Source organism: Polistes dominula, unplaced genomic scaffold (assembly GCF_049000335.1).
Source record: "Polistes dominula isolate Pdom_NZ unplaced genomic scaffold, Pdom_raw_medaka contig_15, whole genome shotgun sequence".
In the NCBI taxonomy this organism is placed as follows: Eukaryota; Metazoa; Arthropoda; class Insecta; order Hymenoptera; family Vespidae; genus Polistes; species Polistes dominula.
In genome coordinates this window covers 664,272-688,690 of record NW_028300915.1, presented here as the reverse complement: position 1 = coordinate 688,690, position 24,419 = coordinate 664,272, and the positions used below count along the sequence as shown (strand labels likewise).

Here is a 24,419-nt window from a genome sequence, read left to right as displayed (position 1 = left end):
TGATTGGTCTAACGATAAAACGATCTAGAAATTTGATTGGTCTAACGATAAAACAATCTAGAAATTTGATTGGTCCGTATCATTCAACTACTGTTATCAACCGAGCACGTTGCATGTGGGAACAAATAATGTTTTTTTTTTGTCGTAAAAGCCACGAGCTATAACCATTTATTAATGACGTTACATGTATTTAAATAATGATGTATTATTATTAAGATTTATTAATAAATAACAACAAAATGGTTTTGTCATTTTGTGTCAAGAGATTTATATTATCAAAAAGTAATATTCTTAAAATACCAAAACGTAATGGATATATAGTACTGTAAGTGAAATTAAATTGATAATTATTTATATGATAGGTTAAATATAATAATATTCATTTTCATGTGTTTATTTATTTGAAAATTATACGTAAAAAATGTATAAAATTATTCAAATTTTTATTTACAAGGTTATATTTAAGAAAAAAAAAAAAAGATTTAACTCTTCTGTGATCATTCGATTATAGTCTTCCAGAAATAGGAGAAGAATGTGTACAACAAAATTTATTGAAAGAAAATAAAACGCCAGAATTCAATAATATTACTATTGAAAAATGTATAGCAGCAATTCAAAAACAAGTTGTTGAATGTGACAATAAAATTCAAAAAATAGAAAAAGAAATACAAGGTTAGTATGAAAATGATTTATATATATTCCTTATTTTATTTTATTTAATACTAATGCGTTGTAAAATATTCAACTTTTTACAGATAACAAAGATGTGAACGTATTCAACGACATTTTATTACCTTTAGAAGAAACCTACGTTCCATTAGGAATAACATTTGGTATAGCACAAACATTGTATTATGGAAATCAAACCTTGATACCAACTAAATCTTTCACCAATATCAATCTACGTACCATGAAAGCTATGGAGAATAAATTTAGTAGTTTACCAATTTATGAAGCTTGTAAACGTATTAAAGATAATGAAAATATTCAATTAACGAGTCAACAAGAAAGAATATTAGATAAATATATAATTGAAGGAAAATTGAATGGATTAGAATTTTCTGAAAAGAAACGTGAATGGTTGAAAAATTGTTATAATATATTGTATCAACAAGAAATGGAATTTACTAAAAGATATGAGGTTAATATTTGTTTGTATTAAAGAAAAATTCAAAAGTGATATTATAATGATCGTGTAATTATATTTTGTTTTAGGGTGCAACGAAAAAATATGTTCATGTTATGAAAGATGAAAATGACGTGAAAGATTTTTCCAATGAATTATTAGAAGCTACTGCAGCAAATCCTGCAGAACCTCACGTAGGTCCATGGACTATTACTGCTGAGCCACACATTCTTAAATTATTCTTAGGTAAATAAATTCTATGAATTTTGTCTTTGATCACTATCAATTGTAATCAACACGTTTCATTGAAAAATCTCATTTGTTTAGAATGTTGTTCTAGTCGAACGTTACGTTGGAAATTGTGGCGAATAAATGCTACGTTATTATCACCTTTGGATGATAAAATATTTCATACAGGACACATATTAAAAGAAATTTATTCTATGCGTAAACAACAAGCAGCTTTGTTCAAATACAAATCCTATAGTCATATGAATATGATAACAAAAATGAATAATAATTTGGATGAAGTATATAATACATTTGACATTTTATTAGACAGTGGTAAGATGATAGTTCTCTTTTTTTTTCTGCTATAATATTTTTATTAAATTATAATAAACTAATAATATATTTTATCAGCTCGTAATGCTCAGATACTTGAGTTAGAAACATTGAATAAATTTGCAAAGGAAAAAGGTTTGACCGATTCTCTCAAGCCATGGGATATCTTATATTGGAATAAACAATTTCAAGATAGTCTTTACGAGTAAATATGACAAAATATTTAATATATATATATATACAAATTTATAAATTATGATAAATAATAAATGATAAAATTATTATAAATCTTACAGATTTAAAAAAGAATCATTGAAGGATTACTTTCCACTGCCAAAGGTATTAAATGGATTATTTGATTTGCTTAAAGTAAATTTTGCTTTAGAAGTTGTGGAAAATAAAAATGTAGATATTTGGCACAAAGACGTTTCCTTCTATGATATATTTAATACAAATATATCAAGTACAGAACCAATAGCAAGTTTTTATTTAGATCCCTATGTAAGGGGTGATGAAAAATCTACTAATCAAAATCTTGGATATGTTATTGTTATAAAAAATAGAAGTAAATGTTTGGACACAAAACCAATGTGTTCTTTAATATTTAATTTCCAACGTCCAAAGGATGGAAAACCTTCGTTACTTTCACTTGAAAATGTGCGAGTATTATTTCAAAAGGTAAAATAAATGATGTTTTATTATAATAGAAAAATAGTAAAACAAGTAAACAATTGTTCATCTTATACACATAATTTTTAACATTTAGTTTGGTCATGCATTACATCATATGACATCTACAACTGATTATGCAGATATTTCTGGATTATCTTATGTAGAATGGGATATAGCTTACATTTATGATTTCTTTCTTGAAAATTGGTACGTTTGGAGTATATTATGTCTATATATACGAATGAGCATTTTTTTGGTAATATTTTCAATTATTTTACAATAGGTTATATGAACCATCAACTTTACAAATGATTTCTGAACATCATGAAACAAAAGATACTTTACCAGTAGAAGCAATTGAAGTTATCCAAAATTCGAGATTACAATTAGCAGGATATAATTTATGTACAGAACTTTTTTTTGCACGATTTGACTTGGAAGTATATTCAAGGTAAAATTTATATTATATATTTAATAAAAATAAAAATATCAAATAATTAAATTTTTACAAAATCTTTAGTACTGATTCGTGGAGAGAAATAATGGAACGTCTATGGAAAGAACACTTCATAATACCAATGGAAATAAATGATCCATATATTTATTCTTTTAGACCCATGTTTTCTACGTGTTTAAGTACAAGTTATTATTCGTAAGTTGATAATCTTTTATTTTCATGTTCCATTCAAAATTTGTATATATGATATTATTATTATTATTATTATTATTATTATATGTAAATATTTTCTTTTCTACAGTCGTCTTTGGTCACAAATGATTGCAGCAGATATATATAGAGCATTTCAAGAAATACCAATTGAAGATAAAATTAATTACGAAGAAGTTTGTAAAAGATTTCAGGATACATTTTTATCTTTGAACAGTACTTGTTCAATCAGTGAAATTTTTAGAAGATTTAGAGGAAGAGATCCAAATCCTAGAGCACTTTTGAAAAATCTAAAATTATATAAAACTGAGTAATAAAATGTTATAAAAAGTTGACATAACATTTTCATGAATAAATTTTAAGATTTTCCACATACCAATTATATTGTAAATAAATATCATTATACATAATTCCTCCAAAAAAATAAAAATTAAGGTAACATAATTTATGGCATATCTTATAATACACAAGAGAACAAATACAACTTAAAAAAATATATATATATATATACATAAATTTAATAGAAAGAATAATAATAAATTGTAGTTCACCAATGACATATTAAAATATAAATGATTTGTAAGATTACAAATATTAGTTTCTAATTCAATGAGAAAGCAATATAAATTTAATTAGAATATAACAATATATATAATAGAACACATAATACATATTAAATGCTAAAAGTAGAATGTTCTACATTTGCATTAGTAAATTTAAAGTATCCCACGTGCAATAATAGCATAAAGCAAGAAGTATTAAATTTTTTGGTATATATATATATATATATATATATATATATATATATATATATATATATATATATATATATATACGCACGCATTATACATGTATTTACATTAGCTCTTGAAGAGAAGTATAATTTCTATTAAACTTCCAATAAAGCTACTATTACAATACTAATAAAAAGTAAGATAATAATTATCCAGTAACCACAAGTACGATCTTTGTAACTAATGCTTTCTACCTGACGTGTTCTGGTAACTAATGTTTGATCAGTCATATCCATATGATCAGCTAAGTCATCAATTATTTCTATATAAACAAAACAAAAAATAGATTAATAGATATGAATGATATTATTAAATTATTGAACGTAATTGTTTGTTTATTTTTAATACCATTTTGGTGAACCACTTCGTTGCTAATGGTTTGTCCTATTTCTTTTTGACGTGCTATCACTTTGCATAATTCTTCTAATCCTTTGTCTTGTTCTGATAACAAAAAATATAATTAATATTATATCATTTGCAGATTTATTGAAAATTAAGTATTATAATAAAATCAATTAATTAATTAATTAATTAATTAAATAAGTCAATACCTTGCAAGACTTGTTCTTGGTAATTTTGAAGATCTTGAGTTGACATATTTACATCTATGGGTTTATCATCGTCATCATCTATAGCCCACGATGTTGTTCCCATATCAGCAAATGCAGTTGTTCCAGATTTTAATAAACTCTTTCGATTTGACAACAGAGATTTGGTTCTGGATTCATAGTACTTTTGTAATTGGATATCTTTACTTTGTAATTGTTCGATCTGTCTTGTTCTACGTTCTGCTTCTTCTACAGTTCTATATATATTTTCATTAAGGAATATAATTGTGAATTATTTTTATTATACTCTTCCTTTTACAGATTTGAGAAACCTTGATGCACCTTCCCATATCCTTGCTCATTGTCATTTAACTTGAATGATCAAACGGAAATTAGTCTTTTCAATAAAGTGAAGCCAAAATATATTATGACAAATTAAAAAAAGGATACATAGTTCTGGATTTAGAAGCTTCTTCGAGTTTAGTTTTAAGTTGATAAATCTCTCTATTATATTGTTTCATACGTAGACGTATATTTGCTGACAAACTTGCATATGCTTGAGATGTTTCTGATTCTCTTTCACGTGTATTAAGTTGTTCCATAATTTCACGGAACAACTTTTCGCAAGCTTCATACTCTGCGAGCCTAATATATAAAATAAAGTTAACTTTATTTCAAAATGCATAAATTACAAGCTATAAAAGATAGATCTACATATTAAGAAACAGAAAATAAAGAAAAATAGGAATAATGAAGCAATATAATTAATAAACATATATACCAAGGGTCATTGTCTTCTATGTAAACGAGTGCCATCCTTAAAGATTTCTATTTAATTGAAATAAGCTAAAATCTCTCGTTACGATATATAAATTTATATCGATATTTTCATCATAGCCATTAATTAAATGTTCAAGATGATCAAATGATCTAATGAACACCTGACGAGACGAAAAACACGTTGGCTGATATCATCATGACAAGTAGCCTTGATTCGTGTATAAATCATATCCCCCACACACAAGGTGGCACACGTAGTAAAATATATGATTTATATTAAATGTATTATCCTTTCACATTATTTACGCACGTTACCGTTGTACCTTAATAACGGTCTGTCTCTTTATATCAACTCAATTTCAAATTCTTAATCTATGATAACCTCTTTTTCACCAAGTTTCTTTTCTATTTTTTTTTTTCTAATATCATAATATGACGAAATACTTTTCTATTGAAAAAAGATAATTGAACGATAATAATGTAAATAATTTTTCTAATCATGAACGATTCATCGAATTAAGACAAATAAAACGATACGTCATATAACGCGCATGCGTAATGCGCTGTTAAAAGCGGTCAGAAAAAGGCTCGTATGCGCATGCGCAAGATCATGCGCATACGTTGACAAGTAAGAGAGAGAGAGAGAGAGATAATGGAAGGGAGAGAATAAACGAGATTTAGACATCGCGCGAAAGAGAAACAGATAGATGATCACTATAAAAACATAGAGAGAGAAAGGCAAAGAACGAAAGAATACATGCGCGTTAATCTCGTCCGCGAGAAGAGAATTGTATTCAGTAGTATTTTTATTGCTGTCATATATATCGATAAAAGTAATTCCCTGGTGTAAACCGTAAGCGTTAAACTAAATGAGCGCGAATAAGTGAGAAGCGAAGGGAAAAGAAGACAGGTGTTGAATATGTCGCGTTGCTATGAAACTCGGTGATATTATCGTCGAAAGGTAAAAATCTTGTAGAAAAGATAATAAGGAGAATCGAAAATAGTAAAGAAAAAAAAAGAAAATATTTTCGCATATTATTTGTCGTGTACATAAGAGAAAGAAAGAAAGAAAGAGAGAGGGATAGAGAGGAAGAGAAAGAGAAAGAAAGAAGGAGACGGGCCGAGCGTGTTTCTTGGAAGGTCACCGAAGGCAATATTATAGGAGTGATCGCGTCGCGTTCGTGTATGTGGTGATCCGAGAAAGATAATTCGTAGTGGGGAATCTTGAGAAACTTGATCTCGCTGAGACGGGTCAGCACGCATCGGTCGCTTTTTAAAAGGGGGGTATAGAGAGAGAGAGAGAGAGAGAGAGAGAGAGTGAGGGAAAGAGTATATGACAGAGTGAGTGAGAGAGAGAGAGAGAGGGAGAGGGAAAGAAGCAAGTGCGAACGAAAAACGGACAGAGTAATTCAGATCCGGGTTTGTGCGTGCGTGCGTGCGTGCATGCGTGCTTGCTTGCTTGCATAGTATTTTACGATCTTGGAAGGACGATCTATGCATATATATATACAAATGGAGCACGGGTGTGTTCTTGAAATAAAAATGCGCGCTGAAACGAAGTATCGTTATTCTAGTATTGTTCTAAATATTGATTTTTAACGCTCGACTCTCCGTCACACACGAAGAAAAAAAGAATATCTTTTTTAACTTTCTCGCTTATGCGAATATACAACAAGGCATATTCTCATTACTTTCCTTTCTCTTCTTTTTTTTTCTTTTTTTCTTTCTTTCTCTATTACGTAGCCAATATAATACGCTAAGTAAATCGTTTAAACGATTCGATTGATCATTTATAAACTGTTGAAAAACAATATGTGCAACATGAAATGTGACATACATGTATAAAATAAAATCGATCGTCCCCAGATCATACTATGAGTAGTAGTACGTTTGGAACGGAGGCATCAACGATCGCGGTCTCGGTGATTGACAATATGATGACCAATGTCTCTAATAACATTGTCGATAATACCTTAGAAGCAACCAGGGAAGCGACACCTATTTTCTTGCAGACTCGAGCTGCTCAAGGAATAGCCGGTGTTTTCGTCTGGCTAGCACTTTTTTTAACTTGCCAACAGGTATTAACATATTTTATATGTTAAAAAGATAAATTGATTTAAAAAATGACAAAAAGATCATCATCATCATCTTTTCATATCAATCAATATTTATTTGTTGTTCTTATTTTTTTTTAGATTTATCAACATTTAAGATGGTATACCAATCCCACGGAACAACGATGGATAGTCAGAATACTCTTCATCGTACCAATCTATGCTACGTATTCTTGGGTGTCTCTATTATTCTTCAATAGCGAAAGCTACTATGTTTATTTCTTTACCGTACGAGACTGTTATGAAGCATTTGTTATATATAACTTTCTGTCCTTATGCTACGAGTACCTGGGTGGTGAAGGGAACATTATGTCCGAAATAAGGGGTAAACCAATACGTTCCAATTGTTTATATGGAACATGCTGCCTAGTTGGAAAGACTTATACCATTGGTTTCTTGAGATTTTGTAAACAAGCAACTTTACAATTTTGCTTGGTCAAGCCTGTTATGGCTTTTGTCATTATATTTCTTCAAGCATTTGGCCATTATAGAGATGGGGATTGGTCACCAGATGGTGGCTATATTTATATAACAGTGATTTATAATTTTAGTGTATCACTTGCTCTTTACGGACTTTTCCTCTTTTATTTTGCCACGAGAGAACTGCTAACACCGTTTGAACCGGTTTTAAAATTTTGTACTGTAAAAAGTGTCATTTTTCTGTCATTCTGGCAAGGTAATTTCTTTATTTTTCTTCTTCTTCTTCTTCTTCTTGTGGTTATTGTTGTTGATTATTTTAATTATTATTTGTTATCTCATATTTTTAGGAGTGTTATTGGCCATTCTTGAAAAAGCAAATGTTATTTCACCAGTAATAAACAGCTTAGGACAGTCAACGAGCGCTGGTACAGTTTCTGCTGGTTATCAGAATTTTCTAATTTGCATTGAAATGTTGTTTGCTGCGATTGCATTACGCTATGCATTTCCATATCAAGTATATTCAGCTGGTTGTGTAACTGATTCTAGAGGAAGAAGTGTGACAATGCAAAGTATTAGTAGCAGTTTGAAAGTATGTAACATTACTATCTTTATATATATATATATATATTTTAAAAATGATTATTACCATAATAATTATATTTAATAAATTGTTTAGGAAACAATGAATCCAAAAGATATAATGACTGATGCCATCCACAACTTTCATCCACAGTATCAACAGTATACGCAGTACAGCTCTGGTATGTTAGATTTTCTTATTAAAGATGATTGCACTATGTGTTATTTGAAAAGATTATTTCCAAATGAATTAAGCAACATTATCAATGTGAATTGCCTTGATTATTTATAGCATGATGTAGTAATTAATCTGAAATCATGTTCCATAATTTATCTATGTTTTTTTCATTTTTTACATAATTTTATATGCATATACATACTACATGTATATAAAAAAGAAATAATAATCAAAATATATATATATATATATGTGAATGTTGGAATTAATTAAAGACGTATGCCCAATGAAATAAATTATTATTAATATTGTATTGTTTAAATAATGCAGTCATCATACATTAATTTAATTGCAGCTTTTTTTTTCTATACAATTAAAAAAAAAAATAATGTGAAATCATTCAAAAACCTATTCGTACGATAATTGTATGTAAATAAAATATTTAACTAACATTGAAGATTGGAACAAAAAGTAATGTGGGAATAAAGTATGCTATGCCATTTTGCTAATAAAATAAAATAATAAAATAATAAAAATAATAAAAAACACTAGTTACAGCTTCTATTTGATTTGCGCTAAAATTTTGTTTTAAATTCAGCTTTGTTTGATGGCACTTTATTTGCTATTTTTCAGACGTTAATACCAACTTGCCGTATGAAAAACTATGACACAGTGAGCCATGAATTTTTTTAATTACAAGAAATTGGACATTGGGCTTTATGCAAGTTTAAATGAAGATTAAACATTATATATAATATTATTAAAAAAAAAAAAAAAACAAACAAACAAACAACACATTTTTTCTATATTGATAATATATATATATTATTATTATTTAATGATTTAAACAAAAAACAAAAACAAAAAAAAAATCTATTTACAGAATTAAAGGTCAGCTCTCTTTGTTTAAAAAATATTATTTAGTTGTGGTGGCAACAACAACAAAAATATTGTCAACATACATAGATAGGCATGATTCATTGATTTCATGATTAACAACAATCTTCTCTTCTGTAAAATAGAACTTAAGCACTTAACACTAAAGCACTTAGAAAACTGGTGTTACTGTACTTATATATGTTGCTTTAAAATAAATAATTAAAAAAAAAAAACTATATATGTAGGGATTTAATTTTAGGGTGAGAGGTGCGAGGTGAACATACACCCAGTTTAATCCTACTATAAGATTTATTTAAAACAGGTATTAGAAAAGGTACAATATTAGTTTCACAATCTTACGGTTACAACTTAGATGAGCGACTGAATTCTTATGACTGTTACAACTGATACAACTGCGACTGTTACAACTGATATCTAACTACGGCTACGACTGCTACTGTTCTACTTCTACGACTGACACTCCATTGCTTCTACCACCGAGACTCTGCCTTCTTATTCCTTTCCATGTCTTTTATATCAGAAATCACCTACACCCCTTTTTGAGAGGGAAGAAGCTTACAAATCTAACTGACCAATAGCATAAGGATCCACCCCATAGTCCACCGACAGGTACAGCCTATGGTTTTCGGTAGTGGGAACTATGCATACAGAAACTTAATCTAGCACATCGGAATGTTACACCTTTTTATGGCATCGCATATCGGAAATTCTTCAAAGGGTCACTACACTGCACACATGGTTTTTTATTACCCCAATATCCTAATAACCCTCAAGGTTCGTTTATGGTTTTATGGCCCAACTAATCTTTTCTTTTAATCTGGATAGATTTCTCTTTTTCAAATAAAATGAGATCTACAGAAAGAACTGAATACTAGCTTTTGTCTACCTCTGCTACACTTAAAACTCTCCTACATATATATATATATATATAATAGCTGATGTAATTTTTTTTTTGTTTGTTTTTCGATAATATAAAAATTCAAATTTAAAGATCAAAATAATATAAATAAGAAGATGTGTAGAGATGATATAAAATATGATTGTGGCATGAAAAATGTGGGTGCATGTTTTATTCAGCATGCAAAAACATTATACAATTTCGTCGTTCTAGTTTTATTTGAATGTATACTATTTTTTCTTTTTTTTTTTTTCTATTTTTACTTTAAGTGTAGTGGCTTGAAAAATTATCAATTTTTTTTTCTTTATCTTTTTTTTCTTTGCAACAATTTGCATGATGTTTTCTGCCAAATGAATATGTTAATTATTTCTCTGTTAAAATATCTAAAATATAATTAAAATATATCTATAAAATAATTGAACAAAAGTGTTTGATTAATCACGATTATAATTGTTAATTAATAATTGCAAATTTATATAAAAACATTTGACAAAATATACATATTATTATTAATTATTATTATTATTATTAGTTAATCAATATATCATAATTAATAATTAACTCAAACAGGCATTATAATAATTCTGTCTGTGATAATATGTAACATAATGTAACACAAATATATAGGAGGACCTAAGGGACAACGTGGTATGCGAGTATCCAGCTTTGATCCTGATGATCCACAAAATATGCCAGTACCACCACCACAAAGACGTAATACTTCACATCAACGAGTTGCAACTATCTCACAAAATTATAATGAAAAAACGATGTTATTGAGTAGCGATGATGAATTTCAATAAATATGGAAAGTAATCTCCATTGGAATGCAGAGCTTATCGAGATGACATATATATATATGTATATATATATATATATATATGTATATATATATATATATATATATATATATATATATATATATATGTTATTATAGAAATATGAAATTAAATTAACAACTAAAAATCTGCTTTCAGTGATTAAAAATTAAACATTCTTTTTAATTGTACATCGTTAGATAGAAATATGACTCACTCGTGAGAACAAAAGAAAGAAAAAACAAAAACAATGAAAGATAGAAAAAAAGAAGAAAAAAAAAACAATTATACAGTGTACGTATGTACATTGTATTCTAATAGTTCCATACCATTTACACATTCATGTTAATACATGTATTATGTTACATATACCATATAAACATAGTATAGAAGATATTTATTTTAATATGCTGACATAATAATGAAATACAGTTATCTATATAAATGTGGCTATCTTTGTAAAGCTACGATAAACAACTTTATTTTAGGATAAAATTGAATTACATAAGAACTACCTGTATAGTACTTAACATTAAATAGATCAATCGCGTTGCTACGTTGTTTAATTATTTATAATTTGTCAGTATTGTGTTCTGAACAAAAGAAACTATTTAAAGCATTTTAACACATATGATATAATTATTTATCAAAATTGCAATATTTTGTTAAAGAAATAATTTATTCAAATTACTTGCGATAATAAGCAAAGTATACAATTTATTAAAAGTACTTATAATTATATATATATATATATATATAAATATATAACTGTAAGTCACAAAAAAAAAAAAACAACAACTTTTGCGTCCTAGATTATTAAAGAACTAATAAATGTATATATATTGTTAACATAAATTATATTTAATATAAACGTAAAAATAATTCCAATGTTTTCCTTCAAGATAATTATTGCAAGTAACAAAAGAAAAAAAGAAGAAAAGTCGTTTAAATGACGAATCACGAAAAGGAGAAACAATAATTGATAAATAATGTCTCTCTCAGATATGAATAAATTTAAGTATCTGATGTTTTATGTGTACAGCTAATAGAAACCTTATATTCTCCTTATTATTGTAAATATATATTTAACAGCCTATAGTATTTATTAACAGAAGATTAATATATATATATATATATATATATATATTATTCACATTTGAAAAAAGTATATCATTGCATTATAGTTTTAAATGAAACTTTTCAATCTCGCTCTCTCTCTCTCTCTCTCTTTCTACATCTTTTTTGTAAGATAAATATTTGTGAAATTTTACGTTAAAACATTTATTATATTTTTTTATAATCAAATTGTGAAAATCATTAAAAAAAAAAAAAAAAGTTAAATTACAATTTTCAATTATGTGTAGATAAATTATTAGATATATGTATTATGAGTATGATATATTTCTGTAAAATGTCTGATTTCATTTTACCAAAAAGAAAAAAAAGAAAGAAAAATATGAACAAATAATGACAATTGTCTTAAACAATATGTATTATTTTTTAATCGACATAGGCTATAGTAAAAAAAAAAAAAAAAAAGAAATGAATGTAATGTACCTGTGAATATATTATTCTGTATCTGTCTATAATAATTAGAGAAGTATATTAAATATATAATGTTAGTTTAATATCAATGTCAATATAATTATTTAACAATATTTTTTTATTTTAATATATCATTCTTATTTTCTCAATTATTTACAATTAATTGTCATTACAATTAGCATTAAATAATAATAATAATGAAGAATTCAAATATTCTTGAAATTTGAATGAGTATTCTTTATTTATAAAAGAGCCATGCATCACGTGTTAAAACAGCTGATCGGAATCAGTGAAGCCAAATTGCGGAACATTTCTACCCCTTCTCTCGAGCCCAGCACGTCTCGCACACAACAAAATTTACGTGTCGGTGTGTCGGAAAAGCGAAAGAAGCCGAGGGAAATCGAGATAGCTGCGCGACGCATGGTGGGGGTATTATTTCTCCTCTGTCGTGCAGAGGCGAAATAGTTCGGCTTCCATCGGCTTCTTTCGGTTTTCCGATACACCGACACGTAAATCTTGTTGTGTCGAGGCATGCTGGGCTCGAGGGAAGGGGTAGAAACGTTCTACGATCTGGCTTCACTGATCGGAATATTTTATCATTGAGAAATGTGGCAATAAAAATTAACTTGTTAATATATTCATACGCGTAATTAGAATGTAAAAAATGAACGTTTATGTAAAATTAAATGAAAATTCAATTGAAATGAAATCAATAATAGAAAAATTAACTTTTTAGGTTATTTCATTTATGAGAAGTAATCTGCAAAATTATCTTTATAAATTAAAGATTACGAGAGGCATCTCATTATTCAAGATACAATTCTAAGAGAAAGATGACAATTCTTTGTAAATTTCTTGCAACTAATATTACTCGTCATAAATCCATTTAATTTGTCAACTTTAATAAGACAAAAATGTGTACACACAATTTGGATCTCTATTATTCTGTATCTGTCCTATAATAATTAGAGAAGTATATTGAATATATAATGTTAGTTTGGTATCAATGTCAATATAATTATTGAACAATTTTTTTATTTTAATATATCATTCTTATTTTTTCAATTATTTACAATTAATTGTCATTACAATTAATTGTAAATAATAATAATAATAATGAAGAATTTAAATATTCTTAAAATTTGAATGACTACTCTTTATTTATAAGAGAGCCATGCATCACGTGTTAAAACAGCTGATCAGAATATCTTTCATTGAGAAATGTGGCAATAAAATAACCTTGTTAAAATATACTTAAAAAAAAAAATAAAAAAAAATTACCTTGTTAATATATTCATACGCGTAATTAGAATGTAAAATGAACGTTTATGTAAAATGAAATGAAAATTCAATTGAAATGAAATCAATAATACCAATATTAACTTTGAGGTTATTTCATTTTTGAAAAGTAATCTGCAAAATTATCTTTATAAATTAAAGATTACGAGAAGCATCTCATTATTCAAGATACAATTCGTAGAGAGAAAGAAAGAGAGAGAGAGAGAGAGAGATGACAATTCTTTGTAAATTTCTTTCAACTAATATTATTCGTCATAAATCCATTTATTTGTCAACTTTAATAAGACAAAAATGTGTACACACAATTTGGACGTCATCGAAAAATGTCTTATTAAAAAAACCATGTACATTAATTGCTTTACGATATCAAACAACAAAAGTTTTGAAAACAGATATTAAAAATGTTCCTACAAATGTGATATCAAAGACAAAAAGAAAAGAATCAGATCTTAAAAAATTAATTCTCTTAGCTGCACCTGAAAAATGGAGGTTATTAAGTGCTATTACATTTTTAATAATATCATCTACTGTAACAATGGCAGTACCTTTTTGTCTAGGAAAAGTCATTGATATTATTTATAATGTGAATGTAGACAAGATGGCTGAAAAATTAAATCAATTATGTATTATTTTATTTGGAGTATTTTTAATTGGTGCTATTAGTAATTTTTGTCGTATTTATTTGATGTCAACTGCAGGCCATAGAATTACATATTCTTTAAGGAAAAAAGCATACGCAGCAATTCTCAGTCAAGAAACAGCAATGTTTGATACTAAAAGTACAGGAGAACTTGTTGGAAGATTAACAGGTAAAACTTTGATATAACATATAATACTCTGTTTAATCATTTACCTTTATCATGTAAATATGTAACACATGTGATATTTATAGGAGATGCTCAATTAGTAAGTTATGCTGTTACTAGCAATGTATCCGATGGTTTGAGATCTTTAATTATGACAACAAGTGGAATATCAATGATGTTTTATATATCACCACAATTAGCTCTTGTTGGTTTGTCAGTAGTACCTGTAGTCGCTGGTATAGCTATTATTAATGGACGTTATTTGAAAAAAATCTCAAGAAATGTACAAGATAGTTTGGCAGTATTAAATACAGAGGCAGAAGAAAGAATTAGTAATATAAGAATTGTCAAAGCTTATGCACAAGAAATGCAAGAAGTTAAAAGATATAGTTCTAAATTACAAGACGTTCTTAAATTATGTTACAAAGAAAGTTTATACAGAGGAATATTTTTTGCTATGACAGGTTTATCTGGAAATGTAATTATATTATCCGCACTCTATTATGGTGGTGTTATGATATCTGATTCAACAATAACAATTGGAAATTTGAGTGCTTTTTTATTATATGCGGCATATGTAGGAATATCAATGAGCGGATTATCTTCATTTTACAGTGAATTGAACAAAGCTTTGGGTGCTAGTTCACATTTGTTTGAATTAATTGATAGAAAACCTAAAATACCTATTAAAGGTGGTCAAATATTGGAGAATGAATTGACCGGTGATATTATGTTTCAAAATGTTCAGTTTTCTTATCCTACGAGACAAAATTCGCTTATACTTCGTGATTTTAATTTACATATACCAAAACATTCAATAACTGCCATTGTTGGTTCCTCTGGTTCTGGAAAATCTACAGTAGCAATGTTATTATTAAGACTTTATGATCCATGTAGTGGAAAAATATTATTGGATGATCATGATCTCAAAGAGCTCGATCCAATTTGGGTAAAATCACAAATTGGTGTTGTTCCTCAAGAACCAATTCTCTTTAGTGGTACTATAAAAGATAATATTCTTTATGGTACAGAAAATGTAACAGAAAATGAAATAGAAGAAATTTCAAAAAAAGCACACGTATTAGAATTTACAAATAAAATGAAAGATGGTTTAAATACTATCGTTGGAGAAAAAGGTATTACACTTAGTGGAGGTCAAAGACAGAGAATTGCTATTGCGAGAGCTTTAGTAAAGGTAGGTATTACAAATATTTGAAATTACTTGCAATTTTTACATAAATACATATCGTATATTTATTTCAAATAATATTTTGTCTATATTTGTATGTTTTTTTTTGTTCAGAAACCAAAAATTTTAATTTTTGACGAAGCAACTAGTGCATTAGATGCAGAAAGTGAACGTTTCGTTCAAGAAGCATTAGAACATGCTACTCATGGGAAAACGGTACTTACTATAGCTCATAGACTTAGTACAATCAAAAATGCTGACAAAATTGTTGTAATAAATGAAGGAGAAGTTGTAGAAATAGGAACGTATAGTACTTTAATAAATTTGGAACAGGGTTACTTTAAAAACTTGGTAAAACATCAAGCTTTTACATAAATTCAATTAAATTAATATGTAGATTTTTTAAATGCTATTTTTTTCTTATACTGTACATTCATGTATATTTGGTATATTATTAAAAAAAAAAAATAATAAATAATAATAATAATATAAAAATATATGTAATTATAAACTAAATGATAAATGTTTGTTTATTAATATAACAACAGGGGTTGTGGGGATGTAAGAATGAATGATGAGAAATCAATGTAAAGATGTATAATACCATGTATTATTTTTTTTTTGTCTTACATACAGTAGTGTCCTATATATCTAAAATTTTTGCTGGTACCCAAGCCTTAAATATATAATGCATTTAGTAGTATTATACAGAACAATATGATTGAAGTCATTTTGATAAAAACATAGACTGACTGGTTTTTAATATGTCTTTAATCTATAAGGCAGATGTTATAAATAATTCCATTTTGGTAATAAATCCTCATGTATTTTGCTATAAAACAATATACACAGCTAATTTAAGTTATTCTTCATGTTCTTATAATAATATTATTCTATATAACCTTTAAATTAATATGCCATATTAATATGATATAATTACTGTATAATTTATCATCTTGTTACTTTTGTATTTTGGATCAAAAGTTCAGTGTACATATACATATATATATATATATATATGTCATTCAAAACATTTGGTTAAATCGTTATATATATATATGTACTGAACTTACTTTCAATGTTAACTATATTCTTTTCAATGAATTTTGAAATCCATCTGTTCTTCATTAAAAGCATAGCAAGACATAAAGTGTGTGTGTGTGTGAGAGAGAGAGAGAGAGAGAGAGAGAGAGAGAGAGCAATGCTATCTTTTTTTTTTAGTTACAAGAAAAATGCTTGTCATTGCTATACTTTTTTGTTTTTGTTTTGCTCATAGCAAACACTCATAATAGAGACATTCACTCATTTGATGATAATCTAAAGTCATATTGGAATTGATATTTGAATTAATTAATTAATCATCATCATCATCATCATCATCATAATCATCATCATCATCATCATCATCATCTATTATTTTGATAATTCAAATATTTGTATCTCAGTCAACTTTGATCAAAGTCGGTCTTACAATGGAATTGTTGGATAGCTTTTCAAAATAATGCAAATTTATTTAATAAAAACACTTTCATAATATCTCATTATTTTGAAAAGTGCTATATGTGTTTGTTTTCTCTATATAAGACAACCTTGAAGTCAGCTTTACGATCAAGGCTTATTGTATTAAAAAGATTTTTATAAAAGGCTACAGTCATATTTTTTTCAATTAATTGTATGACTTTAATCACAATTGGCTTATTAACGAGTAATCTCGTATATATATATATATATTGATTTCCTTCAAGTATTAATAAGCCTTTTATACTTTTGTATTACAACACAGAGTCATACATATTAGAAAGAAATACAACTCTAACCTAAGCAAATAGATATATCAACAGTATTTATATAAATCTACATTGAAATTTTTTTACAAAGTGCATTGAAATATTCTATATATATATATACGGAATATACCAAATCCCTGATCATAAAACAAACTTTTTTTTTTTTAATATTATTATTATTATTATTAATGTTTTTAGGAAAAGGCAGTGTTTTGTTATTTTCAAGAGACTTTTCAAAATTTATTTTTATACACTTGCATATAAGTAATTATCAGAATTTAATCAAATATATTACAAAAATGTAATGAATGAAAGCAGTAAAAATAAGTTTATTAATTGATATATTCGAAAAAGTAAAAAAGTATTGGAAAGGAAAATAAACCGTCAGAAAGTTAAAGAAAATTTCAAAGAAAAAAGAAAACAGTTATAATAAATCAAAAATAATACTATCAATACCAAGGATTATACTGTAAAGAAGATGTTTGACATTTTTTTTGTGTTTTTGTTTTTTTTTTTTGTTTTCGTTTTGTTTTCGTGTGCACGTTTATTTTTCGCATGAATTTCTGCTTTTTCAATGGTTGTATGTAGTAGTAGTAGTAGTAGTAATAGTAGTAGTAGTAGTAGTTAAAATAGAAATGATTTGTGAAAAAAAACCAATATTTATTTTATACATTCTACATTAACTTTTGGCTAGCTCTATTGTTTCCTGTTCCATTGGTTCACCTTGAAACATTGATAATGATTCATCGTCATCTACATCCATCAATTCCATTGATTCACATTCGTTTTTACACACCGTCGTACTATCTACTAACAAAGAGTCATTTTCTTTTACTTTACAAGTAGTAGATTTTGTCTTATTACCTTCAATATCTTCTAAATCATGATTCTTGTTAGAAATGAATTTGTCTTTTATTATTGATGGTGATGATTGACAATTAATATTTGACGCATCATTTTTGATCTCTTCTATCTCCACGGGTGTTGTTGACAAATCATCTAGTTTTCTTGATTGAGGTTCTGGATCTTTAGGTTCTTCTATAATAGGAATTGGATCAGGTACTATGGATTTCATAACTTTGTTGTCATCTTCTAAAGCTTCCACTATAGTAACACCACTCTTGTCATTATTAGAATTATTAATATTTTCCGTGCTATCACTGCTTTTTGTATCTGGATCTTCGATAACCGGTTTAACATCTTCCGTTGTTAATTCTGTAGCTTCTTCAGTATTTTGTTTTGCATGTTCTTCTTCAGTATCTAACATTTCATTAGTAGAAGTATCCATGGGAATTTCTTTAGAATCTTCAATGTTTTGTTGTAACATTCCTGAAACCATAGTATTACTTGTCATTAATGAGGTATTTGTTTCATCAGAAGTAGTTGTAACATCTGTCTCCAATTCATATGATTTTACAGATGTACATCTTATCTCTTCTGAATCGTCAATGGAAGAAGAATTGTCAATACTTTTATTATTATCTAATGTTAATACTTTTCTACCATCTATGCTTTGTATATTTCTATGAACATTATCTTCAGCGTCTGTAATATCAGATTTTGAATGTAATTTTTCATCATCTTTGTCGTCAATATCATCCGTTTTTGTCATTTTTTCTTCTACCACCATCGTATTTGAAATGGCAGTATTATTATCTGTGGTTATAACTGTCTTTAATTCAGAGCTGCTTGTTTTTATTTCTTCAGTTGTCATTGAATTAGTTTGTTCATCATCTGTATCCATAACCAATGTACCACCACTGTTTATTTTATCTTTCATCACCTTAGAATCATCTAAACAAAATTTGGGTATTTTCGAGTCGCCCAATGAAAAGTCTTTAGCTTGAAATGTTGTTTGTAATTTTTTTGTTGAATCTGTTACATCACTATCCTCACCTTCTAAATCTAAACTTGGTTGTGAACTCGTATCTTCGTTCATAATAGCCTCTGGTACATCATTAACGATACCTGATGAAGCTTCAGTAGTTATCGTAGATAAATTTTGCATACCTGAATTAGCCGTTGAATCCTGTCCCTGTACTTGAGAGGTTAGATTTGTGACGGATGAAAATTCAGATGAAGTTTCTATGAAATTAGATACCACACCTCCCTCTGATCTCGACGAGGATAAAGTATCTTTTTCTTGATTCTCATCCGTACCAAATACACTTTTGACTACTGTTGCCGATGGAATAACGGTTTGCAATAGAGATGTTTCATTTTCCACAGTATGTACACTTATGGTTACGGTGGAAGTACAATCTTTTTCCCAATATTCCATTTCAACGTCTTGAGGTGGTTGTGTTACAGGTGCAGCATCATCTACGGACCCATTGACCATACTATCTCCATTTTCGCTGCGTCGTGCTATTGGGCCAGGTTCTCTCGTAGATACCACCAATATGTTTTTCTCAATAGCACGCATGAACTTGTCTACACGATTATACTCTTTCCTTGGTGCAGTTAAAAGCTCACAGATTCTTTGAACGGTAAATGGTGCATTAGCAAAGGATTCTAATCGTTCCAAAAGATTGTTTTTCATTGTGTCATAATTGAAGTGTTCAACATTAGGACATGGTGCAAGTTCCAAAGTTGGACAGCTTTCATAGAAATCTGTCATTACGCGAGTTAATTTTTCTCTAAAAAGTGTTTTTATCATAGACCACTGATAAACCGGATCACCTGTTTTCGCGACCCAACAAAGATAATCTTCCAATTCTCGCGGTATCTCAGTTGGTCGCATTTTCTGAAATTCGTCGAGAGCCTGTAATACCTCCTCCAAATTTTCCATCTTCCTCGCCTACTACACCCCTCCACCTCCTCCGTTATAACCAACAATCGAAATCAAGGATATGCTTAAGTTACTTCCTGAAACCTTCTGTGAAACTTCTTACGAGAAACAACGAAAAACGCAAACACACCGGGTGCAAAACAGCAACAATGAAGGGGAGGACGGAGTAATCACAGGAATACCAACTTATTAAGAACAAATGTTACTAGCCTCTCTCTCTTTCTCTCTCTCTCTCTCTCTCTCTCCTAACCCCTAACTATTTCGATTTATTCAAAATAATTACGTAATCGTTATTACGACTACTGATTGGATATTTTTGTATTCGTCAACGAAAATTTTCAAAAATATAATCGCGCGCGCGCGCGCGCGAGAGTCAATTCAGTATTTAATGAACAATAAAACTGATAATTTTTATCTTTGTAAATGTTTCTTTTAAAAAAATATGTTTATAATAAAAAAAAAAAAACAAATTTTTATTTAATATTTCAAGATTACTATTTTATCGATTAATTTTTTTTTTTTATATTATTCCTATTTTAATAAAATCAATAATGTACGTTATACGCGCGCAAAATGTGCATTTCATATATTATCCTCACATGATCGATCTATTTTTAGTAGAGGTATAAACCGTTTTATTTTTAAACTTAATATGATTATATACGTGAATAAATTGAAAATTAAACATTTTTGTTGTTTTTTTTTTTTTTTTTTTTTTTTTTGATTAAACATGCAATTTATATTTCAAATTGTATAGATTTAAAACAATGTCTTTAATCATAGTATTATTATTATTATTATTATTATTATTTTATTATATATTTATCATAATATTTTGAGTTAATAATATAATCAGGGTAAAAGATTTTGTACACTTTATTGTGAGATATTCTTAATATAAGTTTAAACAGTATATTAAATAGCAATAAAATAGTAATACATCATATATTAGTAAAAGTGCACAACATATATAGATATATAAATATAGTACGCATCATCATCATCATCATCATCATCATCATCATCATCATCTACAATCACATATGACACAATATTTTTAATAATAATAATAATGCATAAATTGATTTGATATTATCGTGGTATTTTGGTAAGATCATTTAATATGTATATATATATTTGTGTGTGTGTATATATATAAATATTTATAACGATAATATAATATTGTTATTTATAATATTTATAATTTTCTGTCATAAGTTATCCTTTTTAAGTACACTCACTTAGTGAACAACAATAATTTGATAATTGAGCATTCGAAAGTCATAGAGGTCCCATTCTCGTATTTCAGTCTTCTTGACAAATATGGATTGGTTACTAATACATTCACAATTACTATGATCTTTTTTTTATTACAATGTTACCACAACGTTGTCTATGTATCTTTCAAACACACAATATTATTTATCTGTTGTTGTTGTTGTTGCAATTTATTGAATAACTTATACAAAATTGAGAAGTATAACTTGTTGTTGTATTTTTTTTTTCTTAAAACGTTTGATGATACTTTTTAAAATGTAATTAGAATACACAATTTGTTGAAGATTTAATTATGATAAATTTAAAAGTGATTTGTTATTTTTTTTTGTTTTTGTTTTTTTTTCAATTAGTATACTGCACAAGACTCTACAAAATTACATAGGATATTCAACATTTCAATTAGATCTCATAATGGAAGAACAATTAACATTAATTATATTATATAAGTATATTTTAAATATAATAAGAAAAAACAAAACAAGCTCTGATATTAATCAAAAAGAAATCTAACGATAATTAAATATAAATATATAATTTATAATAAAATTTAAATAATCTATATGATCATTTCTAATGATAGTGCATTAATTTTCTTTTTTCTTTTTTTTTCGTATCAAATAAATAAAATATAAATAACAACAAAATATTAATTCGAGAAGAGCAGACAATTTTCATTGCACGTAAATAATGTGCATAATAATTCTTAGATAATTAAGCGTGTAATAATCTATTTAATATGTATATATATATATATTGCATCATGGAAAAGATCATAGTAACAACAAAATTGTATATAAGTTCAATTCAATATCATTGATAAAACTTAATTATTTTTTTTTTTTTGTAATGATCATGTAAATTTATCCTAGACAGATCTTAGTTTTATTACAACTATCCAATAAATTTGTTATTAATAATGAATTTATGGAATTAAGCATTTGAAACCACATAAAATTATTTGATATTTTTGTTTCCTTCTTTTTTTGTTTGTTTGTTGAATATTTAAACATCCACAACCATCTTTTTATGAATGTCTGTATTACCAACAACCTAGAAAAATCATATTCATTGATAATATGAAAATAAATAAATGTTAATTTTACATATACATCATGTGTGATTTCTTACCGAACAAAATTCTTCAAAGCTGATTTTACCATCCTCATCTTTGTCAGCAAATAATATTGTCTTATCAACAATTTGCTGTAATTGAGTATCTTTCAAATTATTGCCTACCATCATTTTCAATACTTGAAATAATTCTCCGTTACTTATAAAACCATCATTATCCATGTCATAGATTCTAAATGCGAATCGTAATTTACTTTCCTTATCACCCTATAGAAATATATGTATATATATTATATACATATATATATATATATATATATACACATACCCAAGGTGATATCAAAGAATAAAGTAAACAAATGCTAACCTTAACGCTAAATTGTGATACACCATGAATAAATTCTTTGAAATCCACCTCACCATTTCCATCAGCATCAAAAATATCGATGACACGTTGAACTAAAGGATTTTGTTGTAATTCAGGTAATGACATAAACTCATCGATACTTAATGCCCCACTGTTGTCTAAATCTAGCTTCCGAAAACGTTTTCCCAATCTTCTAATTTCGTCCACATCGACTAAGTCATCACACACAAGCATATTTCATAAGAATATAACATTAAATTCAATATTTTCTATTCTACTCTATTAAAATAAACTTATACATTTGATATACAACTATCAATTATAATTAAATGCATATTAGATATGATTTCAAAATAAAATATGTTATTTCTTTTTTTTTTTTTTTGTATTCTCACATTTGTACTAAATTTTATTTTAATGAATATTTACAATAATGCAAGTCATTTCTAAAAAAAAGGAAAATGTAATATTTAATCAAATATATATCATATATTAATAATTAAAACTTTTTTTGTATTTTCAATTGTAAAAGTAAAAGCATCAATCATTAGAATATTAATATAAAATATAAACATTAATATTGAAGTTAAATTATTGACTTACAGTTTGAGCACAGTTCCATAGGTAGAGAACTTTCGTTACCCTATAAAAATACATAATTCAAGTTTAACTAGTATATGTATTTAAAGTGCAATGAAATATTATTGCAAATATATGTACATATATATATATATATATATATATATATATATATTCGTAATGGTATTTTTATAAATATTATATTCTTTTTTTCTATGAAGTTCAAATTGAAGAAGTTCATATAAAAAAATGATAGATATATTTGTGCATTTGTATATAGTAAATCAATTGTAAATATATTAATATAAATTATGTGTAATTACCATTGTGAATTTATAATGTTATTAATTTATATTTTAAATATTATTAGGAAGTTTAAAATTGACTATTAGCTGCAGGTTAAACTGTCTGGCAAACGACCAAAACTATCTAAATGCATAAAATACAAAATATAGATAGTGATGTGTCAAGGTTTCGTTGCATTTACTAAATATAAGGATATGAAACGCACTCTGGTAGGAAAAAAACGAACAAACTTATCATTAAGAAAAAAAAAAGAACAATTTTCAAATAACAAAATAAAATACATAAAAATAATTAAATTTTCAATAAATGAACATTCATTGTATTTTATTCTTGTTTTAAATTT

General features: G+C 27.1%; 6 protein-coding genes across 17 annotated transcripts; 3 read left to right on the top strand and 3 right to left on the bottom strand.

The window, feature by feature from the left end:
• The first annotated feature begins 135 nt into the window (after nt 1-135).
• Nucleotides 136-3,408, top strand: LOC107070251 (uncharacterized). Its single transcript, XM_015328275.2, has 11 exons — nt 136-325; nt 512-672; nt 756-1,141; nt 1,216-1,372; nt 1,454-1,690; nt 1,769-1,895; nt 1,987-2,368; nt 2,457-2,569; nt 2,646-2,813; nt 2,883-3,014; nt 3,121-3,408. Exons 1-11 carry the CDS (start codon nt 240-242, stop codon nt 3,341-3,343), a joined length of 2,172 nt encoding a protein of 723 aa, XP_015183761.2. The 5' UTR covers nt 136-239; the 3' UTR covers nt 3,344-3,408.
• Syx8 (syntaxin 8) lies at nt 3,381-5,686 on the bottom strand. Of its 5 annotated transcripts, none has more exons than XR_016175964.1 (6): nt 5,153-5,686; nt 4,822-5,016; nt 4,375-4,628; nt 4,172-4,264; nt 3,865-4,085; nt 3,381-3,824 (listed from the first exon to the last, which is right to left on the bottom strand). XR_016175964.1 is itself a non-coding variant. In XM_015328280.2 (5 exons), the coding sequence occupies exons 1-5, from the start codon at nt 5,185-5,187 to the stop codon at nt 3,919-3,921; spliced, it is 744 nt and encodes a 247-aa protein (XP_015183766.2). In that variant the 5' UTR covers nt 5,188-5,686; the 3' UTR covers nt 3,843-3,918. The 5 variants fall into 5 exon arrangements, 1 of the variants encoding a protein (XP_015183766.2); XR_016175966.1 differs by having other exon boundaries at nt 3,381-3,820; XR_016175967.1 differs by having other exon boundaries at nt 3,381-3,814.
• Nucleotides 5,687-5,843: 157 nt separating this feature from the next.
• Tmep (Transmembrane endosomal protein) lies at nt 5,844-11,151 on the top strand. Of its 4 annotated transcripts, none has more exons than XM_015328277.2 (6): nt 5,844-6,112; nt 7,018-7,229; nt 7,347-7,941; nt 8,033-8,274; nt 8,362-8,446; nt 10,868-11,151. In XM_015328277.2, the coding sequence occupies exons 2-6, from the start codon at nt 7,026-7,028 to the stop codon at nt 11,041-11,043; spliced, it is 1,302 nt and encodes a 433-aa protein (XP_015183763.1). In that variant the 5' UTR covers nt 5,844-6,112; nt 7,018-7,025; the 3' UTR covers nt 11,044-11,151. The 4 variants fall into 4 exon arrangements, with proteins under 4 accessions (XP_015183763.1, XP_015183764.1, XP_089026565.1 ...); XM_015328278.2 differs by lacking the exon at nt 10,868-11,151 and adding an exon at nt 9,076-9,235; XM_089170439.1 differs by lacking the exon at nt 5,844-6,112 and adding an exon at nt 6,178-6,674.
• Nucleotides 11,152-11,159: 8 nt separating this feature from the next.
• LOC107070265 (ATP-binding cassette sub-family B member 10, mitochondrial) lies at nt 11,160-16,413 on the top strand. Of its 3 annotated transcripts, none has more exons than XM_089170437.1 (4): nt 11,160-13,231; nt 13,340-14,711; nt 14,795-15,903; nt 16,012-16,413. In XM_089170437.1, the coding sequence occupies exons 2-4, from the start codon at nt 14,114-14,116 to the stop codon at nt 16,270-16,272; spliced, it is 1,968 nt and encodes a 655-aa protein (XP_089026563.1). In that variant the 5' UTR covers nt 11,160-13,231; nt 13,340-14,113; the 3' UTR covers nt 16,273-16,413. The 3 variants fall into 3 exon arrangements, with proteins under 3 accessions (XP_089026563.1, XP_089026562.1, XP_015183786.1); XM_089170436.1 differs by having other exon boundaries at nt 11,160-13,260; XM_015328300.2 differs by having other exon boundaries at nt 11,160-14,711.
• Nucleotides 16,414-16,485: 72 nt separating this feature from the next.
• LOC107070261 (uncharacterized) lies at nt 16,486-20,705 on the bottom strand. Of its 3 annotated transcripts, none has more exons than XM_015328293.2 (2): nt 19,581-20,705; nt 16,486-19,478 (listed from the first exon to the last, which is right to left on the bottom strand). In XM_015328293.2, the coding sequence occupies exons 1-2, from the start codon at nt 20,473-20,475 to the stop codon at nt 18,364-18,366; spliced, it is 2,010 nt and encodes a 669-aa protein (XP_015183779.2). In that variant the 5' UTR covers nt 20,476-20,705; the 3' UTR covers nt 16,486-18,363. The 3 variants fall into 3 exon arrangements, with proteins under 3 accessions (XP_015183779.2, XP_089026561.1, XP_015183780.2); XM_089170435.1 differs by having other exon boundaries at nt 19,695-20,704; XM_015328294.2 differs by having other exon boundaries at nt 16,486-19,013; nt 19,188-20,703.
• A 1,875-nt stretch (nt 20,706-22,580) lies between these two features.
• Nucleotides 22,581-24,246, bottom strand: LOC107070271 (calcineurin subunit B type 2). The gene is made up of 5 exons (XM_089170440.1): nt 24,094-24,246; nt 23,795-23,834; nt 23,192-23,403; nt 22,882-23,091; nt 22,581-22,803 (listed from the first exon to the last, which is right to left on the bottom strand). Exons 1-5 carry the CDS (start codon nt 24,094-24,096, stop codon nt 22,756-22,758), a joined length of 513 nt encoding a protein of 170 aa, XP_089026566.1. The 5' UTR covers nt 24,097-24,246; the 3' UTR covers nt 22,581-22,755.
• Nucleotides 24,247-24,419: the final 173 nt, after the last annotated feature.

What these genes read in the sequence shown, in the direction of transcription:
- LOC107070251 (XM_015328275.2), top strand. Translation starts at nt 240, where the DNA reads ATGGTTTTGTCATTTTGTGTCAAGAGATTTATATTATCAAAAAGTAAT. An exon ending in GATTTCTTTCTTGAAAATTG is followed by an intron (nt 2,570 to 2,645) that starts GTACGTTTGGAG and finishes ATTTTACAATAG; the next exon opens with GTTATATGAACCATCAACTT. An exon ending in TTAAGTACAAGTTATTATTC is followed by an intron (nt 3,015 to 3,120) that starts GTAAGTTGATAA and finishes TCTTTTCTACAG; the next exon opens with TCGTCTTTGGTCACAAATGA.
- Syx8 (XM_015328280.2), bottom strand. Translation starts at nt 5,187, where the DNA reads ATGGCACTCGTTTACATAGAAGACAATGACCCTTG. An exon ending in GCTTCTAAATCCAGAACTAT is followed by an intron (nt 4,629 to 4,821) that starts GTATCCTTTTTT and finishes AAATATATATAG; the next exon opens with AACTGTAGAAGAAGCAGAAC. An exon ending in CCAAGAACAAGTCTTGCAAG is followed by an intron (nt 4,265 to 4,374) that starts GTATTGACTTAT and finishes TTTTGTTATCAG; the next exon opens with AACAAGACAAAGGATTAGAA.
- Tmep (XM_015328277.2), top strand. Translation starts at nt 7,026, where the DNA reads ATGAGTAGTAGTACGTTTGGAACGGAGGCATCAACGATCGCGGTCTCG. An exon ending in TTTTCTGTCATTCTGGCAAG is followed by an intron (nt 7,942 to 8,032) that starts GTAATTTCTTTA and finishes TCATATTTTTAG; the next exon opens with GAGTGTTATTGGCCATTCTT. An exon ending in GTATACGCAGTACAGCTCTG is followed by an intron (nt 8,447 to 10,867) that starts GTATGTTAGATT and finishes ACAAATATATAG; the next exon opens with GAGGACCTAAGGGACAACGT.
- LOC107070265 (XM_089170437.1), top strand. Translation starts at nt 14,114, where the DNA reads ATGACAATTCTTTGTAAATTTCTTTCAACTAATATTATTCGTCATAAA. An exon ending in ACTTGTTGGAAGATTAACAG is followed by an intron (nt 14,712 to 14,794) that starts GTAAAACTTTGA and finishes TGATATTTATAG; the next exon opens with GAGATGCTCAATTAGTAAGT. An exon ending in TTGCGAGAGCTTTAGTAAAG is followed by an intron (nt 15,904 to 16,011) that starts GTAGGTATTACA and finishes TTTTTTGTTCAG; the next exon opens with AAACCAAAAATTTTAATTTT.
- LOC107070261 (XM_015328293.2), bottom strand. Translation starts at nt 20,475, where the DNA reads ATGGAAAATTTGGAGGAGGTATTACAGGCTCTCGACGAATTTCAGAAA. An exon ending in ACCAAGTTTAGATTTAGAAG is followed by an intron (nt 19,479 to 19,580) that starts GTGAGGATAGTG and finishes AATTTTGTTTAG; the next exon opens with ATGATTCTAAGGTGATGAAA.
- LOC107070271 (XM_089170440.1), bottom strand. An exon ending in TATGGAACTGTGCTCAAACT is followed by an intron (nt 23,404 to 23,794) that starts GTAAGTCAATAA and finishes GTGATGACTTAG; the next exon opens with TCGATGTGGACGAAATTAGA. An exon ending in GCTTTGAAGAATTTTGTTCG is followed by an intron (nt 22,804 to 22,881) that starts GTAAGAAATCAC and finishes TGATTTTTCTAG; the next exon opens with GTTGTTGGTAATACAGACAT.